This window comes from Trachinotus anak, unplaced genomic scaffold, assembly GCF_046630095.1.
Source record: "Trachinotus anak isolate AG129_WGS33_773 ecotype Australia unplaced genomic scaffold, CSIRO_AGI_Tana_v1 ptg000005l, whole genome shotgun sequence".
Taxonomy (NCBI): domain Eukaryota; kingdom Metazoa; phylum Chordata; class Actinopteri; order Carangiformes; family Carangidae; genus Trachinotus; species Trachinotus anak.
This window is the reverse complement of record NW_027273856.1, coordinates 17,327,501-17,347,775: the sequence shown is the minus strand read 5'-3', so window position 1 is coordinate 17,347,775 and position 20,275 is coordinate 17,327,501. Positions and strand designations below refer to the sequence as shown.

Genomic DNA, 20,275 nt, shown 5'->3' with positions numbered 1-20,275 from the left:
CAGATCGGCAGTGTGTCAGTGGTGTGTATATGGATTTAAGTAGCTCCTTAAAGCCTCTTGAGGTTTGATTCTGATGACCTCACGGGAAAAACAACAGCTCGAGGCTCGTCTGCGTCTGACTGCCGACACAACCGAGGACGCTGTGACGAGACGAGCTGAGATCAGACAGCATTAACACACATGACCTTTGTTTATGGTGAAGGTCTGTAAGATTGCTTCACTGAAGAGAGGAGGGGCCACTTGATGGAAACATAAACCACGGATGATGAGTGTGGCGAGTGGTGGGTATGTGTGTGTGTGTCAGCCCTTCAAAATGACACAACATGCAAACCATATTTAACCTGCTTCGTGCTGGCGGTGCGTCTCTGCTGTCCATTATGAATGATTGTGCACCTTCCAGGAATCAGCTTAGATTCCTGGACAGCGCACAATGATTCAGCTTTGTGATTTAAACCTGTCCCTGACCCTGGTTTATCTGCGGTTACGAAACACCCATCTGGCAGCACTAACTCTGCACGAGGAGCGTGGATGGCAGCACAACAGCAGATGGCACCACTGAGTGTGGAAACACAGTATTTCATGCCTCGGGGACGGTGAGGGGAAAAGGTGTTGGCATTAAAGCAAAGGCTGGCAGGAGAGGTTAATACATCAGACTATCAATAGCCCACATCAGTCTGCTGCTGCTGCTGCTGCTGTGAAAACAGGCTAAAAAGGAAGGTATTTATCCTATCAGCACAAAAAATGTCATGTCTGGCGCATTCCACCGGTGCCATTTTCTGCCTATTCAATACAGAGTCTAATCAGATACAGAAAAGCAGCCAAGCAGAGCAAGAAGCAGAGTGTGACTCACTGCTGGCTGCCAGGTTTGGCAGGTAGACCTGAGGGCTACCCCTCTGCTCCTTGTGACGCAATCCGAAGCCAAAGCGAGGCAGAAAAACAGAGAGAGAGGGGAGGACTCGCCTTCTTTATCTCAGCTTGGCAAGATAACTCCCCAGCAGCTTGAGCGGTTTGAATTTGAAGCCACCTTCTAAAAAGCTCATCATCAGGCCCGCGCGCTTCTCCCCCGCTCAGCTCAGGGGCCAAAAAGACGGCACCAGAGAGGAAGAAAGAGGAAGACGGCAGCGTGGGAAGAAAGAGGAAGAGTGAGATGTGGCAGAGTATTTGCGTGAGAGGGAGACGGTGAGAAAATACCACACAACACGCAACCTCCTTTTGCTTTTCTGCAGCATGGTTGATTATTTCCAGCGTGCCTCCAGTCTGCACGACTCATCAAACCTCCTCGAGACATGAATTCAGCATTTACAGCTGCTCAATCATGTCTGAGTGTCTGAAAACACTTCACACTTCTGAATCTGCCTGCAAACATTCATGTGTTTGTGCTCGCTGCTGCCTCATTCTCATTTCCACTGAACTCAGAGAGAGGTAAAACACCCGCTCGCTGTCTGAACGGCTCACATCCCCCAACATTTATAAAAGCCAAGGAGCTCTGTTTAATGTGTATTTATTCTAACCTTGAGGTGCATGCAAACACAGAGCCAGCTGTATTCTCCCGACACGGGGACCCACGAGTAACAGACGAGTCTGTGACCCATTTAAAGCACACCTGCACCACAAACAGTCTGCAGCTTTGCCAGCTGACTGCTATAAATAATCAGCCGTGCTCTGGTTTTGTTGTGTAGTGAATTAATGTGTTAATTAAGCTGAACCAATGTTCTCTTTCCCCTCTTCTCTGTCCTCTTCTCCCAGGTATGGAGACCTCGCTCACTCTCTGTGTGGACTGTCGGACACAAGACGCTCCCTTCACCTCTCTGCTCCCACAGCTGCTGCCGCCTCTCCTTCACATTAGATTCATTTATAACCACATTTCTGACATCGAAATTATTCAAAAGTCTGTGACTTCACTTTCACTTACGGTAGGGTGACCAGACGTCCCTGATTTCAGGGGACAGTCCCTGTTTATGGTGGCCTGCCCCCAGCTGGAACATGTCCCTGGAAATGTCCCTATTTTTAATGTGAATAAAAAACAGGCCGGAGAGAAAAACCAGGCAGCAGAGCAGACGGGTGGAGGTCTCGTGTTGGGTTTGTTCTGGCCAACAGGGGGTGTTGGCTGCTCCGTGCTGCAGCTTTATATCACTGTTCTTCTGACACTAACCAGTTTTAAACTGCTGCTTAAACTGCTGTTTGTTAAAACTCAATGTCTTTTCAAGCCAGGAGGTAACCCAGGGTTAGAATCTGGGGTGGAGTTACTAGACTTGGAAAATCCAGGTGATAGGTAGCAAATGTAAAGACATACAATCTATGACAGTTACCATGGTCAAAATACATGAAGCAGAACTGTTCTCTTTTTTATTTCATAGATAAAAACATCGGATATTTTAGGTCCAAAGTATGGAGGATAAAGTGCAGTTTAGGGTGTCTGTGGATGTTAATGCGTGTGGGTTTTTTTTTTTTTTTTCTCGGGAAATTAGATGTGAAGTCTATTAATTGATCCACACTCTGGCTGTCATACACCAATAAGCTCAATGTCAAATGGCCATAAAACAAACAGAAGAAGAAGAAGAAGGATGACACGAGTGAACACATGGCAGTATTTTTTTACTAGGACTGAGTTAACATTTTAAATGATGTTTAAATGTTGGTTTAGATATTTTTTTCCAGCTCTACATCCTGTATCTCATTTTTTAAAGCTCTGTAGGATCAAAAACCCTGTTGTGGTCGAGCTGGTGACTGTGGCGTCTTTTGCCTGCGGCCTGGAAAACTGATCTCAGGATCAATGACTGATTAATTCATCCACGTCGCACTAACACCAGTGATCGCTTCTCTCATAGACTGAGTTATTGTGCATCTGCTCAGTGTTAAGTGAAGGAGGCTTGTAGCATTCACATGAAGGACAAAATGTCCCATTTAAATACAGAGTTCACTGTGAGGACAGACTCTAATAATCCAGTCTTTCCTCCACTAAACTGAGGTCCGTGTGTTATTGTGCTGGTCTTCACAAAGCTCTGCTTAAATGTTTTTTGTTTAGGTTATTTTTTGCCTTTATTTGAAAGTTGCAGTGAGAAAGAGTGAGACAGGAAAGTCAGGGAGAGAGAGAGAGAGGGGATGACAGCAGGGAAGGGCCACAGGTCGGATTTGAACCCAGGCCGCTGCAGTTAGGACGCAGCCTTTATGGTTAGTGCTCTAGCAGGTGAACCACCAGACGCCTCAGCTCTGTTGACATGTTGAGTCACATCTGTGGGTATTTATTCATGTTACTGACCCCCTTAGTATTCAATTATTTCTGAAATATTCACTGTCAAAGTAAAAAATATTTCACTTTTCAACACTGAACATTATCAACTGTTTTTTGTTGTTGTTTTTTTTCTGCCATAATTAAATGTTTTTGATCAGCTGTATCTGAAAAAAACAGCTGAAGCTGCCTGTATCTGTGATCTAACAGCCACATTATCTTTATTATTATATTATATTTATCATTTATTATTTCTTTAATTGTATTAATACTTTTTATTAATTCTGTCAAGCAGTTAGTGGAGTTAAGTTATTGTGACTGGACAAATGACCAGTTTCTCTCTGGACAATTACTTCAGGAAGTGGTCTACTGCTGTGGCTGCAGTAACATTAGTACTGAGCATATTTACAAAAATATCATTTTTTAAAATTTATTAATATGGAGGGTGAATGAAAATATAAATGAAGCTGCGACAGAGAGAGTTAGCAGCCTGAACAAAAGCGGACAGCAACCAACGACAGTGATTACAAAAGGCCATAAAATGAGGAAATAAAAACTGGAGAGAGCTGCAGAGGAGGAGGAGGAGAGGGGAAAGCTAACGCTCCTGATCTAATAATGTCCTCCTCCAAAGCACTGAGGAGGGCCACGCCATTGATTAACAAGGCCACTTTATTTACAGAGACGACCTGACTTGACCTCCAGTGCATATTTAACTTCATCTAATCTCTGGGTATAATTCATGTATTCAAACCAGCAGTTTAGTAATTGTCAAAACAAATACTACAAACATTATCCTGTTCTGTGTGGTTTTGTCTTTCTACTCATACATGGTAGAAATTAAAAGTATGAACAACAAGTGTCTCCCTCAACAATAAGGTCAAACTTCCAACTTTTAGTGACTCATTCTTCTTCATGGGTGGATTAACAATCAACAGCTGTTCCTGGTCTCTCTCTCTCTCCTCCCCCGTCCCCATCTTCCTCCTCCCAAACCAAACCAGTGGAGGCAGATGGCCGCCCACCCTGAGTCTGGCTCTGTTGGAAGTTTCTTCCTGTTAAAAGGTTTTACCCTGTAAAGTGCCTTAAGATGATGTATATTATGATTTGGTGCTATACAAATAAAATTGAGTTGAAACTGAGTTGAATTCTCACCAGCACCTCACTGCAGCTTTGTAGCCACGGCTTCTCACAAAGGATGTGCTAATGGTTTTTCCGCAGCTCACTCTGAACAGGACAGGCCCTGTTATCTTACTTTGTGCATCAAAAGGCACACACACTGACTCCCTCTTTCCTCCTCTCACACCTCAGCAGCAGCAGCAGCAGTGAGACTGAAAGCTAAATAATTCAATTACAACTTCAAAGTCCAGAGTGAGACACTGCGAAGAGGCCAGAGAGCAGCTGATGGGTCAAGAGCAAATTAATTTTTATAAATCTAATCATCCGTCCGTTTGTTTTTCGCTCATTTCAGATGCACCTCGTCTGCAAACGCTGACACACACGCCCTCAGCAATTGACGCCAATTTTCTGTTATGAACGACGAGGGGAAAACTCACAGTGGAAAAAACTATGTTTGTCTTTGTGAAAATTACAGTCTGCTAATTCACTGTCAGGTTCCCCTCCCCCTGTGCTTTCCAAACATAATAAACTACTCACTACCATAATGAGTGAGTCATTTTGTCCTGAATTATCATCGCTGTCTGTGCGACACAAAGCTCGTCTCATACCTGGTCGTCTTCTAACCTGAATAAAGAGTCAGGGTTGTTTGTGGATTTGAGCACAGTCACAGTGTGACTCATAAATAGAGATTTTCTCAAGTGAACACAAAGTCTTTCGTGTTGTTAAACCACATAAACAGAATTTCTCGCCGTCATACACACCACTCAGCTCTGTGTGTGTGTGTGTGTGTGCGTGTGTGCGTGCGTGCGTGTGTGTGTGTGTGTGTGTGTGTGTGCACTGTGACGACGGAGAACGACATGAGAGCTTCTGAGATGACAAAAGCTATTTTTAGAGAATGGCAGGCACGAGCCCACTCGGACAAAGAGGAGGGGAGGGGAGCGAGGAAGTGGGCAAGGAGAGAGATGGAGGAGAGGAAAGATGCAAAAGAAAGCCTTGTTTCCTTTTTGTTGTAGAGGAGGAAGGATATATACAGTGAGGAAAGGGGGAGGGGCAGTTGGTATTATGCAACATCATTAAGGCATTAGGAGTAACAAGCTTTGTAGTGTCCCCCCACTCTCACAGTGACATACACACTCATAGCTATTAAAGGGCATAAACAAAATAAAATAATGAAAATATAATAACAGGGTATACATATACTTGTTTGTTTTATTTCATTTATTATTATTACTATAATCGTCATTATTTTTTAAATTTTTTTCTCATTTTGTATGATCTATTTTTTTTTTTACGTTGAGGTGAAGTTTATCATGAGCCCTCGATGGGTTTCTTACCTCACCTGCACGTTCAGTTCATTTAAAAAAAATTATATACAATGTATTTGTCATATTTTATGTGTGCAAATAAATACATTTTAAAAAATCTAATCAAAATACTGAAGAGGGTTAGAGAAATAAGAAGCACGAAAAACATACTCATACTTTTCCTTAGTGTGGGGTTGGAGCGATGTTTCCATATTATTCTTCAGCGACTTTAGGAGAAGCTGTATAGTGATGGTACGATTATACAGTGATTGTGTAGTTAAGTTTGACTTTACAGTCCTGGCTCATACAACAGGCAGGCTTAGTTACTGATTTTAGCTTGTCACAGACATATCTCAGTGTGTACAGTCCGTCGCTGGATGATGAATCTTATTTTAAATCATTTTACTGTAGAGAAGAACGTTTGAAAGGTTTGTGCTGTGTAGCTCTATTCTCTGATTCTTCTGGGACTTGAGTAAAAAATCTCAAGCCTGGCAGAAAGTATCAGCGAGGACAGGGCTAAGTCCTGGTTAGCTGCTCTGTATGATTACAATACCTCAAAAGTCCTCACTTGTCTGTCTGAAACAAAAAAAACCTTCAGTACATAAACACCAAAGACACGTTTGACGTGGTTAAAAACTGTGGCACCATGACATAGTTTCTCCACCAGAGGGCAGGGATGAGTGCTGCTGGGTACATTTCATTTCTTCTTTGATAAGAAAATTTAAGGGTTAAAAATGTAAAATGTATTTAATCCGACGTTTTGAACTGTCAAAAATTGATATCACCTTTATCAGTTAGGATGAAATTTCATCACAGTTTATTGCACCAGTTTAGTTAATTTGCAATTATGATTTTTTGTCATATTGAATATATCACCATAAGAAAAAAAAACAATAGTAATTTCATCTTTATCATCTGGCTCTAAATTATGGTTGTATGAGAGTCAATGTTTAGCACAGTGTTACTGAAAGGAGAGTGCTCAACAAACCACTGCAGCGACCTCTTTCCAAATTATTACAAAACAGCCTCCAAATAGCTCATCATGGGAAAAGGCTCTTAAAGCTAATTTTGCACGTCAATCTAACAGTGCATCTCCTCTGTCTGTCCATTGTCTCCTGTGATCAGGTGACATATGTTTCCTCACAGAATCAGGCTCTCAGCCAGATGATGTCAGGGTCTGTCTGTCGCTCCATTTACCTTCCTGTCAGTCTGCCCAGCGACGTGTCTGTCTGTCTGCGTGTGTGTGTCTGTGTGTGTGTTGTGGGGAAACAAAGGGGAATCTCACAGTCAGTGCTACTGAATGGTCAGTGGTGCACGCATACACACACACACACATACACACACACACACCCTCCACACCCGTCAACAGGAAAAGCCTTGAGGCTTTGCAAGCGAGATGCAACAGAGTGGAATCCATCCATACATCCATATTCAGGTCAGCATCTGTGTGTCTGTGTTTGTGTGTGTGTTACTGTGTCTGTGTTTGTGTGTGTGTGTGTGTATTTCAGTGTCACAACAGTGCTTCAAACTTACAGCAAGGCCTTCCTTTCCCCCTTTATATCATCTGGAGCAACAAACCAGGAGTTAAATGTTCACATTTCTCACTTCAAGATGTCAGACTCTGTCCCAACCTCATGTACGACGACACTTAACTATGACCTTTGACCCCAAAGACCTAAAAATACATTTTATACACAAGTTTCCACAGATACAAACTACAAGTGAAAACATAAACCTGCTTCCCGTTTTGCTGTATTTCTGTGTGTGTGTGAGAAACAATAAGAGAGTGATGTGAGGAGAAGAGACAGAGAGATGCTGTGTGCAGCAGAAACCATAATGAGGTCCACTGTACTGACTCATCACCTCATCACAACAACACAACACCAGCTGGCAGGAGACCAACAGGATCGATGCTCGCTTCATGTTAGTGTCAACATACTAACACACTGTAAAGACAGACACACAACATGTACAACAGGAGCATTAATGGTTACATTTTTCAGCATTTTTCTGTTTTAAACAAAAGGATGAATGTGTTTTGGATGTTCATGGATCATGTGTGTGTGTGTGTGTGTGTGTGTCTGTGTGTTCATGGCTGCCTGCGAGTATGGCTGCTGTCTCTGCATGCATCAAGCTTGAGAAAAAAATCTAGTGACAAAATCTATCACCTTAACATTTCAGGGGGTGTCGTTATCCTGTTACAAACGGCTCCCAGGGCAGACGGCGTGTCAGCGATGAGAAATCTCACACACTGTGCACGCAGGAGCTCGAGTGTGAATCGTCACGGAAACCACTCTCCCATTTTTTATCTGACTGTCTGGCATTGGCAACGCCACTTAAAGTGCAAATCCCCCGGGAAACAAAAATCCGTTTAATGATCCTGCAGAGCCCGACCAGGATTTATGAAGAGTGACGCTCCTCTTGAACCAAGACGGACAAGGTGTCATCACACCAAAACCTCTGAGTGCAGAGTGATGTTTTAACCCAAGAGGAACATTTTCTCTTGGTATCATGATGGAATTAGGCTTAGTGAGTCTGAGTTAATGATTCAATGATTGGCACCAATAGCTATGAGTATGTGCTGAAACAATTAGTCCACTATTCGAACATCTGATCTACAGAAAAGTTTGTCGAGGAAAAACACCAAACATGTGTTAGTTCTGCCTTTGCTCTGTTTTACATCACTGTAAACTGAATCTTTTGGTTTTTAGACTAAAACAAGTCATCTGAAACTATCTTACACTGGGCTGTGCCTATTAGTTGTTTTTTGACACTAATAGGGCTGTCAAACGAAAAATTGTTTCTTAATCATGATTAATTTTAATTAATGAATTTCAATAGTTAATCGCGATTAATTGTGTGTTTTATCACATGATGAAAATTCTATTATTTTGCATTTCAGAACTGTTTTCTCTTACTTGACAACACATAACCATCAGTCTGTCTGAACTAGAAGCTAACGTTAGCATGTCTGACATGTACGGCGGCCTGGTAGTCGAGTGGTCAGTCACCGGTTCGACTCCCGATCAGTCTGACTCTTTCCTGCATGTCATTCCCCTTTCCTGTCCGTCTCCACTGATCTATCATAAAGGCACAAAAAGCCCCAAAAAATAATAATAAAAAAAAATGTCTGACATGTAATTATGAAGATGTCTCATAATTTATTTACCCATAAACAAGCTCTGCATCAGTTATATTCTTATTTTCTAACTCATTTGATCTTGGATTTAAACACTTTAGGTCTCCTGACACGCCCCTTGATGCAGACCAGAACCGTCCCCCTTTTGCTCCCATAGACATGACTTGCCATGAAGCATCTTGCTCCGCTATGGAAAATCTTTGTAGGAAGTGTCTGTGGCAGCGTGACAACAAGTAAGGGTGCTTCAAGGGGTCAAAATAGTAGCAGACAAGGATTCTAGAACATAGCGCTGTAGAATCTTTGGTAACAGCAGCAGTGACGGTGTGAAATAAAGAATCTTTGAAGGCACACGATTAACACGATTAAAAAAATAACCTGTTACACTCGGTCCTTAATCTTATCGCGATTAGGGCTGACAGCCCTAATATATATGCAATTTATTAATCAGAAAGATTATCAACAGATTAATTAATGTTGAAAAAATGCTGACTCTAACTTTATTAGAGCCCAGTCACAGCAGAAAAATGTTGACATGCTGTGGTCAAATTGATTCATTTCAATGGCAATAAGTGCTTGTGAGAACAGAGTAAATCTTCACTTCATTCTTCTCGCCAAGTTAAACTCTGACGCCCAAATTTGACCAACATGTTGACGATGCTGAGCTCTGAGGGAACAGAGAGACTGAAATGGAGGAAGCTATCGTAGCCTTTGTCTCCTCTTCCATAACTGAAACTGGATGAAATACTAAGAACAAAATGCCAAAGGGGAGTAAATGGCACAGTACAGAGTAAACAGAGAGTGACTGTCAGCTCTGGCTTGCTAAAGCTAGCATGTTCCCAGCAGTTTACCAACCAGCCCTGTCAGGAGTCCCTGTGTCACCGAGCCTCCAGCAGCATCTGTTTTACATGGAAACAGATGAATGTCACTGGAACAGTTCACACACACAGATCATATGGGTAACTTAATATTTTTGAGTGAAGTAAATGAATTAACTGAGTTATATTGTGCAACAGTGCAACCCTGTTCAACATTTATACTTATGTATGTATCGATAAGATCCTGTGAGATGTAATCACAGCCTTAAAAAATCAATAATCACAATTAATAAAACATAAGTAGTATTTTTCTTCTACAAATCATTAACTAAAGAAGACTTCCATCCATCCATCCATCCATCCATCCATCCATCATCCATCCATCCATCATCCATCCATCATCCATCCATCCATCATCCATCCATCCATTTAAATAAGCTATTCCGTTTAAACATATAAATGACCATTCAAATTGTGTTATTACATCTCAATTTCATCTAAAATCTTAATGCATCTGTCTGTCTCTGACCACACCTCTGAATGCAGCACATCATCAAGTCAATATAAAATATATATAGGAGCAATCTGACTGTTTGAAAAACTTGATCTCTTTTCCTTTTAATGAGTTCTTTTATAATGATATACCAAGTGATTCATGAGCCTCCAGACCTGATCAAATGAAACTGCACTGGGTGATTATACTGGTTAAAGTATATAAAGAAATACTGCAGACTGCTACAACACTGTATCACACATGAACATCACAGACTGCCCTCAGATACGAATACTCATTATTTCCAGCCGACATGCTACACCTGCTTTCTCTCTCTCCTCTGTTTCCTCCTCTCCTCATGTTCTCTGATGCTTCTCCCCTTCAGCTCTTCCTCTTTATCAGTCTGCCTTCCTCTCCCTCGCTTCTCACAACCTAAGAGATGATTACCACCACAAAGGCAGTGGGAATTAAAGCAGTGAGAGACAGGGCACAGTAGGAAGAACAGAAAAATGTCTATGTCTATGTCCAACCCGAAACAGGCAGGCAGCTGGGTGGAGGTAACCCGGCGTTTAGCACCCTGTCAGGGAGGGCTGCTGGACAAATGTCACCTGTGCAGATCTGCTGGGAGATGTGAAGGTGCAGGGGCGAGCGTGCACAGGTGTAAACAGAACGTAGCCTATCTCATGCAAGCATGCACAGCGAGGGCACAGACTCACAAGAGCACGCACACTCACTCACACACACATATCATTTTGCACATTTCAACATTGTCTATTGGAGCTAATGACTAATAAATAATGTATATACACTTTGTTTCACTTGCTTACTTTTCCCATCTCTGTTTCTCACTTTAAACTGACACAAACACACTGTTCTGTCTCCCTCTCCCTCCCACTAAACATATGACCCCCCCCCTCCCCACCACACACACACACACACACACACACACACAGTCACTCTTCACAGGAACAATCTGTCCCGTTAATGTGAGGTCATGGCAAACCGCTTTTTCCACTTATCAGCCCTCTGGATTTAAATAAAGCACCATCACTGATACGCTGTTGCCTAGAAACACAATAGGATACATCAATAACAGGATTTACCCAGAAGCCTACAAGACCCCTTTAGATGTGAGCCGTGTTGCCCCCTCTGTGCAGCTGCAGATCTCCCTGCCTGCATACTGTCATATTGTGCCGTTAAGAGATTTTGGGGGATCTTCCATCTGATCCCTGCTGTGTTTGTGTCTCTCTAACACAGCTGCCAACTCTCTCTTATTTCCCAGGAGTCAAGGTTATTTGGGATTTTGGTGCTTTTCAGTAGGTTTTAATGAGATAAAATGGTCCAAATAGAAAATTTCAATCACTGTGGTGACAGATGTGCTTTCTATACACTTTCTTAAATCATCGCAGCCATACCTTCACTTATTTCTGATGTTTCAAAGATTTTTTTTTTGTCTTTTCTGGTCACAGCTGATGCATGAGATCCAGCATTTAGAGGAAGTGCACCCATGACCCCCAGAGCCCAAGCGTGCCTTATGTAACTGCAGCTCCCTCTGGTTATGAGGCATTTCCTGGCACCAGTGATAAAAGATTAATACCTATTCTTACATTACTCAGAGCACTTCCTTACATGAGAACACTTGATATAACTGCAAGATAGGGACATACAGTATTACTCTGTTCACAGTATTATGAGCCAGATTGAACTGATTAAAGCAACGTCAAGGTATAGGTAAGTCCATGACTTTAACTTTGTTTTTCAAGTTTAAATAATCACATTGTGTTGAAATTGAATACCCTCAATGTACTATAAATCATATGTATCCTGCTTTTTATGAGGGCTCACCGCCCTGTTGTTACTAGAGCTCCAGAAAGAAGCCTGAGAGAGGAGATGTAAAACTACACTGAGATGGTTTTTGGGTCTTAAAACCACAAATATATCTTCTTATTGATATCAACAGTTCAAATAAAACACAGGAAAAATGTAAAATACAGGACCTTTAAAAATGTAATAGTTATAAGATTATCAAAGTCACAGTCAGGGCTTCCTCATGCACCTACTTAGGACCTGCCACATGTGTACAGTTATTTTTCTATTACAAATAAATAAATTAAGGTTCAGGGTCACAGTTGAGCAATCAAATGTGCTTTATTTTGTGCCAGGAAAACCCTCTTTATTCATTTGTATTATCAGGAGCAGACTGTGGTGTTAATAATAGCTGTAGAAAAACTCCTGGTAATGGTGAATATTTGTTTAAGTCTATATTTGAAGCCACTTATTGCCATTTTATTCTCATTTCTCTTTCATTATGAGATCATCATTGTTTCTGAGTGTGTTCCTCCCTCTTTCATAAGACTAAATGAATAAATCATGGCATAAATTCACTCTGCTCTGTCAGAGGTAATGAGATACGCTAGACTACATATTAGCATAGGAAGATAATCATCTGAGTGCCTCTGATATCTGCCTCTCTGCTGGTTTTCTGCCCAGATACAGGAAGGGTGAAAGTGGGAACATGGCAGCATGCCGGCTGAAATCTAGCAGGGTTTATAATGGGAATGAAATTTCCCTCAATGGTTTTTGTGGTGATTCGGAGTTTATTCATGACTCCAACCAACCCTGTTAACCCTGTTAATACCAACTGTGGGAAAACCCATTTAGAGTGCATTTTGTTGGGCTGACAAATAGCAAATAACAGACACTGATGCTTCTGCTAATGATGATACGATACTATTCTACAACTGTTACTGCAGCTAACACTATGACTGTTTCTCCTCATGGGAAATTTGTACTAATTTGTACTATGAATAAATTATTTAACATAGAAATATGAATAGTATCATGAATCCAAACAAAACCCAACCACCATAATAAGAAATGACACATTTAACCTAATTTATTTGCATTTTCCTGAAACTTCAATATTTCAGTTCACTCTCATAGCTCTGTTTCTGCTTACTATAACAACTATACGGTGATGATGTGTCAGTGTCCACCATCCCCAAAAAACAATCAATTGTTGAACCTTAAACCAAAAAGTTTGACAACAAACTGAACCAATTCACCTTATTGGAATTTCCTAATGTTCTACAAGCTCGTACAACTTTCCTATCTTAGCTTTTTCTTAAAATAATAAACCATTCACTTGTCGTTAAAGGGGGTATTTGTAAGTTTCTTTGCCAAATGTGGTTTCTTGCCAGATGGTGGTCACTTGACAAGAGCTTCAGCTATCGTTGTGTTTACAACACAAGAGGTTATAATACGCCTTCTGAGCAGCGCTACGTCTTCAGGGCAGATTGGAGGCTACAGTGACTCGGTATTGGAAAGTGACGAGACGGGTCAGGGCTAGCTGGTTAGCATGCTAACTTCAGTAGAAGAAAAATGTGACAAGAACTTTGGTGTTTCTTTCCACCTTCAGAGACAGCTCTTGGTGAGTAAAGGAATTGAGCTTGATGCTGAACTCACAACATATCTTCTAGACTGGTAAGTAAACAGCTGTTAATGCTAATGCTACGTAGTGATAGCAAAACTTATAAACAGCCCCTTTAATACAATAAATTAATGAGATTTTCAGGGGGTGCTAAATCAACCATCTTTATATTATATCCACAGCGATGATTATTAGTTCAGCAATGTTTTATGTAGCTACTATTTCCTGTCTGACACCATGTTATTCTCTGCTTAAGTCTAATAAACTGTCACGTGAACAGCCTGGTTGTACTGGACCGGGCCCTGCTGTTGTGGCTGAACTTTCCAGTGGGTTTTCTGAACCTAAGTCAGATCTATATACTCCGTGAGTCTGTGTGTGTGCGCATAAAACGAGTGTCGAAGCATACGTGCTTTAATCCATCAAGTCTGCTGCCTAAGAAGTGAGTCAGTGGAGCTTCACCTTGACATAGAGCTGCTGGAACTCCTCCAGGTTGAGTCGCCCGGTGGGACAGTCCTTCAGGAATCCCTTGTACCACTGCTTCAGCTCGTGCTCGTTAAACTCTGTGTTCTTCACCAGATCCTCCATCACTTCAGGGGTCAGCTTGCTGTTCTGTTTCCCCATTTTGCCTGCAAACCGGACACAGACATACACACACACACACACACACACACACACACACACACACACACACACAGAGGCACACACACATACACAAAATGAATAATGTTTGACATTTTTCAATTCATACAGAACACAAAGAAAGGCTTCTCCTTGATATGAACCTCCGCTAAAAGGCGTTTGGAAGAGTGATTCATCAAGGCTGAAAACAGACTTGTAGAGAACTGTGAAAGTGTAAACCAAAGCTCCTGCTAAAAATACGCTTTAAAACAAATGGACTGTAACATGAGGCTCAGGAATAGTGTCACATGTGGGAAATTAGTCCTATTAGTCCTAATCCTTTTGTAAGACATGCATCCTTCTTTTTCTGTCTTTGAGCAGCTTCTTGTCCCAGTTTTGTTTGTTTATTGCTGTCTTATTTTTAGGTAACCTTTTAAATTAAGTCTGAGTTTTTACATTAAATTCCTTAAGAAAACATCAACTGAACTTATTTTCAAGCCAAAATAAAATAGCCTGAGGACTGCGCAATATAAATAGGTTTTCACCCCAATAATTTCAATCAGTTTGTAGTGAGGAAAAGTGATCACCCTGCCTTTCTTTTTTCAATATTACAAGCTCAAGCTTATTAAAATGTGATTTTTTTTCCCAATCAAACCTTTTGTGATTTCCTGTTGTTGCCTTTAGCAATTTCTTCGCCAAATAGTGAGCGTGTCTGGGTTTTGATAAAGGGTAATAATGACATCTTAAAGTAGTTGGCCTGCTGTGACTTTTTAGAAGAACTCAAGTGTGCTTTGCTATTTAATGTCCCTTAATTTCTCCACTGCAGCTGCTTGCACCCAGCTGCTTCTGTGTCTCGCTGTTTGTGTCTGCACGGTGCTGATGCTGCCACTTTATGGCCTCGATTAGTTCATCAGCCACCCCCCCTAATTATCATAATTTGGAAAAGATGGTTAGAGGTTCGGAACATTTCTACACATGCTCTCTCTGCTGAGATGTTTCATTAAACCTCTTCAGCTTGAATAGACCAAGGGAGATGTGAGGCAGCAACAGTATGTGTGGTGCCAATCTGTCTCTGCATGCACGGGCGTGAGGAGGGAGACTCAGGCAAACATCCAAGAGGTGCCGCAGTCATTTACTGAGGCCTGCCTTTATGCATTGGTTTTTACTAAGCTCCATTTCCTTATGGTCATGTCCTAAGTTTTTATTTCGATATGTTTTGAAAATCAGCACAGACCCCTAAAATTGACTTGAGGTAGGCAGTACATCTCTTTGCAGCCTGTTTTTAACGCCAGCTTCTCATGGCTGTTTTGTAGCAATGACACAGTGAGCAGAGACCGTTTTAAACATGCTCCCTGTGGTGCGTTCAAAGACGCTCCAACATCCAACTCCGAAGTTGGCTGCCAAACAGCAACCTTGTTACTGCAAGAAATGACTAAATTAACACAGTGTTTTTCACGGCATCCCGGCCTGCTTACTGATCATCTTCTGGGTTTGATTTTGTCACGCCATTGCTCACGAACGCCTTTCAGCAGCCAACGTGTTTCCAAACCTGTTTCCATAACAGTCCCTGCTGACAGCTCCACCACTGCTGGTCAACAACACTTAACAATAGAGGAAGGATCCTCCGTGGTACATTATCTTATATGGGCCTCTGCAAGTTCATACTGTAACGAACAGTTCAACGGAAGGAAGGATAAAGGCTAAAACATATAAACTTCGATACTACTTTTAAGGAATATTTCACATATTAGCTGTCTTCCTGATTACCACTCCCATGTCTGTTAGTTTAACATAAAGCTACAGTTAACATTCCGTTAGCTTAGCTTAGCATTAAGACTGGAAACTGGGGGAAAAAACTGACCTGACCAAAAGTTTTGTCCATTTCTTTACAAAAACAAAGTGTAAAAACGACGACTTGTGTTTTTACTGGAGTGATAACGAATGTGACTATTAGAGACTATAAGGCAGGGTTTTGCATTTTCTTACTCGTGGACTGGGTCTGGAGCTGGTCTCACCTGTTTCCAGACTTTATACTAAGCTAATCTAAATAGCTGTAGCGTCATACAGATATGACAGTGCTACCAATGTTCTCATCAAACTCTTAGCAAGAATGTGAATAAGGGTATTTCCTAAAATTTCCTATCTGGATGGAACTGAACAGGGAACAGGGTGTGTAATGTTTGTCTTTCTTCATACAGGCCCCAATCCGCAGGGACCAAATTATATAAGGAAGATGTGAAACTGAAGTGTGGGCAAGGTCTGTTGATCTAACGTGGTTGTCTACATTGTTGACAGAGAGCGAGAGCAGTGGAGGGAGTGACACATCGCATCAGAAAAGTTCGTCTTGCCGAGTGTAGAAAAAGAATGAAATTAATTCTTCATTTCGTAACAACGTCTGGAACCTGCAGGAGCAGCTCAGATAGTCCCTGGGACACAATCTGGGAACCATTTGTCGAAGGAAGAGAGTTATACTTTGCCCTTAAATCCACCTCTGAAAAATTCTTTCAGCCAGACGCAGCAGGATCAGGTTTAAAGAGGAGCTCTGGATTGATAATGTACAAAACTGAAGATCAGTTTATGTAATGACTAATCATGGCTCTTCACTGCCTGTGAACCAAATACAGCGAATAAATAAACTATTACAAATGAAATACTATATTGTCCATTATACCCCAACCAATACAGGATGTTTAGGGCTGATATCCATATCAATAACTATAATGATAAATCAGCTGATTGTAACTTCTTTTAAACATGAACACATCACATAAACAACAATCTTGAAACCGATCCTTTAGACTTTTTTAATTTTATTTTTTTACTGTGACCAAGATAGAAACGGATTTTACAGTGTAAAGATACATTTGTCGACAAACTTTATATAATGTAATATGTACAGTATGTGTAATGGCGACTGTTTCTGAATGACCTCAAACCTAGCTCAGCATCTCCGTGCTGCAGTTTCCTGAAGGTTGGGGAACATATACACTGACACTAATATATTGGCAATAAGCAATAATATTGCCGATATATCAGTCTGGTTTATTTATATATTGTGCATCTCCCAATGAACAGACTCTGTTACTAAAAAGTCGTTTTTCTACACAAAAAATCGCTCTGCAAGTCGCCGTCGCCATCAGCTAAGCCCCTGCTAAAGCTGCAGCCCACCAACAAACGTCACCTCAAGCAGATCTTTGATGAATTAATGAAGGATAACCTGCATTTTAATGTAAAATATGATCATGGCTGAATGTCCACTCAGCTACTCATCGTTAATTTTCTATGTTTTTTGATGACCTGCATTTGTATAAATCAAAACCCTATTATTTTTTCTTTATGACTGCCAAATACAAGTAAACAACAGTGTCTCAGCTCAGGAGGCCCTGATTACTAAACCTGACACTCACATCGAACACTGTGGACGTCATGGGAGTTCAGCTAAGAATTATGGGTCATTTATGGAGCTAGGACACAAAGCCACAGCACCACAACATCCCATTCATCCAGCCATATTCTGTCTGGTTCTTATGACACAGATTCCACAATATGAGCACACAGAAGTGTCCAGATAAACTCCTGCATCACTCGAATAAGAACATTTCAAGAGCACAAAAAAAAAAACACCCCTGTGTGAACATGACCCGCTGGGCATTCTCAGTGCATTCAGCTGCTTCTGAAAAAGGAAGCTGCACTATTTTCTCATTCACAACTGACCCTGTGATCCTTCAACTGCATATTCATTGTGAAAATCGACTAAATTTGTCTCCAGAGATTTTCAGCAACGACTATAATCACACAGAGCAACAGTACATCAGCAAAACAGCAGCTTTTTTCCTTCAGAACACAAACTCACATCTGTCTGACTCATGTAGCATTCACAATAAATCTTTGTGATATGTGAAATTGATGCTACAATATTCATTGAAGGGACCAAAACACTGACACGCCTCAAATAAATGCTTCTCTTTTCAGTTTTATCTTTCCAGTAATGTTGGGTGACTATTTTATTTTTTGGTTCTAAGTGAATTTCAGTTTTCAGTAGGGTTGTGCACTGATATTTTTGTTTGGATTGAAGGCAGTAAAAGAGCTGGATTCATTAAAGAGGTAATCCTGTGATTTGGTACCGCATGTCCATAAAGTTAAGAGACTTGTGAGAGACAGATTAAAAATAGCATCAAAACAGCAGAGGCTGAGATATCCTGACTTACAGTCCGTAACATGGGTCAAAATCCAGAAACAGTGGAGCCTACATTTCCCATAATGCAACCCAAATGTATCTTTCAATTCACTCTGTTGCACTCTGCTCCCTCAGGTTGTAACACAGGCTTTCTGTTATAAAGTTGTAGTTTCTGGCCCAGCTTTATCAGTCACATTGTGAAATACTCAACATGTCACTGAGTGGTTGTGTATTATATGATGATGCTGCGAAAGGATAAGGACAAATAATGGCAGCTAGAAATGACAACCAGTAAAGATAAGTTATTTCTTAACAGACCTTACTGTGCCTTCCAGATCTAGAAACAAAAATTGCCCCTTTGAGTATCGACCAAGTATCGACCATAACAAATCTCAACACAATTTCTCTCCTCTCTCTTTATGTACAAGCACAGAGCGATGTTACAAAACATTCATGCAGTCATTCAGTCAGGCAGTGAAGTTTTAGGTCTTGATCAATCATATCTGGGGGTGACCCTTCAGCCGAGTGGTTAGGACACAATACCACATGGGCACATATGCTCATGTGGTATTGTGGCATTCCTGTCTCTCTGCACTGTCCTGTCAAGTAAAGGCGTAAACAGCCAATAAATATATTTTTAAAAAAATCATATTTGAGTTTTGCTTCTTAAATATTAAATTATGTATTTTGTTACGGCACTTGATCACAAACGAGTGGGGCTGAACAATGCGCAAAAAAATCATATTGGGATTATTTTTGGCAGATATTGCAATTGTGATAAGAGTCGCGATTTCAGTTGTAATGATCGTTTTTGCATTTTACTTTCACTGGACAAAATGTAAAATAATGATGATGATGTGAATTTTTTGTTGGGTCTTCTGCCAAACAAGCATGTTCCCTCACGTCTAGAGAATATGATTTGTAGGCTGGGGGCGTCTCTGTAGCACCACAGCGCTTATGGTGCTAAAAATGCACAACAATGTTGTGACACATTTTACACATTTAAAAAAAATATGCAGCTCCTGCGATTTAGATATCGCACTTGGCCATATTGCGATTATATTTTGATGAATTGTGCAGCCCTACGAACAAGTGATCTCCTCTACCTGCTTAAATATATTTAGTGAGGGATTCAAAACGATCTGGATCTGATGCTCAGTTGAGATTCAGTAAATTTCTACTGAACTGAAACTGCTCGTTGAATAAAAGCAAACAGCTTTGCACAGAACATAATACAGTGTATTCTCAGGTTATACTGTACAGGCAGACACTAAACAATCCAAATATCTCACATCTCAGATCAAACCACCCTCTAATTCTTCATCTTCTTCTACATATTTAGTGATATGTAAGAAAATCTCTCAGTACTGCAGTAAACCTGGGGAGGCAGTGCACTCTGGCATCACGTTGCCAACACTTTTCTCTTACATTACAGACTGTGAGACAAGATGGGCTGAGCCTCAGGACGGCAGCTGCAGCAGGAGATAGATGTGTCCCTGGAGAGATGAGAGCACAAGATGTGTGACAGCCTGGCCATTATGTCACTGTGTAGTTGTCTGTGTCTGTGTATGTGTGTGTGTGGGCAATTGTGTGCGTGTACTAGAAATATTTGGCAAATACATGAGTATTTATACAGCATGTACGCACAGTATCTGAATTACTGTGTGATGGTCATAAACTCAAGTACGTGCCCCGTGTGTTTAAGACTTCCTCATCTTTACAGATTGAGCCCGTTTGTGAGTTTGTGTGCACTTCGCATCGTGGGACAACACAAATCATTAAGAATTAAGCTTAAGTGCTGCATCTCAAGGCATCACAAGCACATTATGAGCATATTGTCAGCATATATGATGCAGCTGCACACACACACACACACACACACACACACACACACACACACACACACACAGAACAGGAAGAAACTCTGGGGAGTGAATACATTTTTGATGAAAGCTAT

General features: G+C 41.1%; 1 protein-coding gene across 2 annotated transcripts in view; it reads right to left on the bottom strand.

Moving 5' to 3' along the window:
• The window catches only part of vsnl1a (visinin-like 1a), a 40,773-nt gene that overhangs the window by 13,855 nt on the left and 6,643 nt on the right, over positions 1-20,275 (bottom strand). For both annotated transcript variants that reach the window (XM_071478642.1, XM_071478643.1), the window contains exon 3: positions 13,983-14,149. In XM_071478642.1, coding sequence (XP_071334743.1) covers positions 13,983-14,144 — 162 coding nt within the window. In that variant the 5' untranslated portion in view covers positions 14,145-14,149. The remainder of the gene's footprint in view (positions 1-13,982; positions 14,150-20,275) is intronic.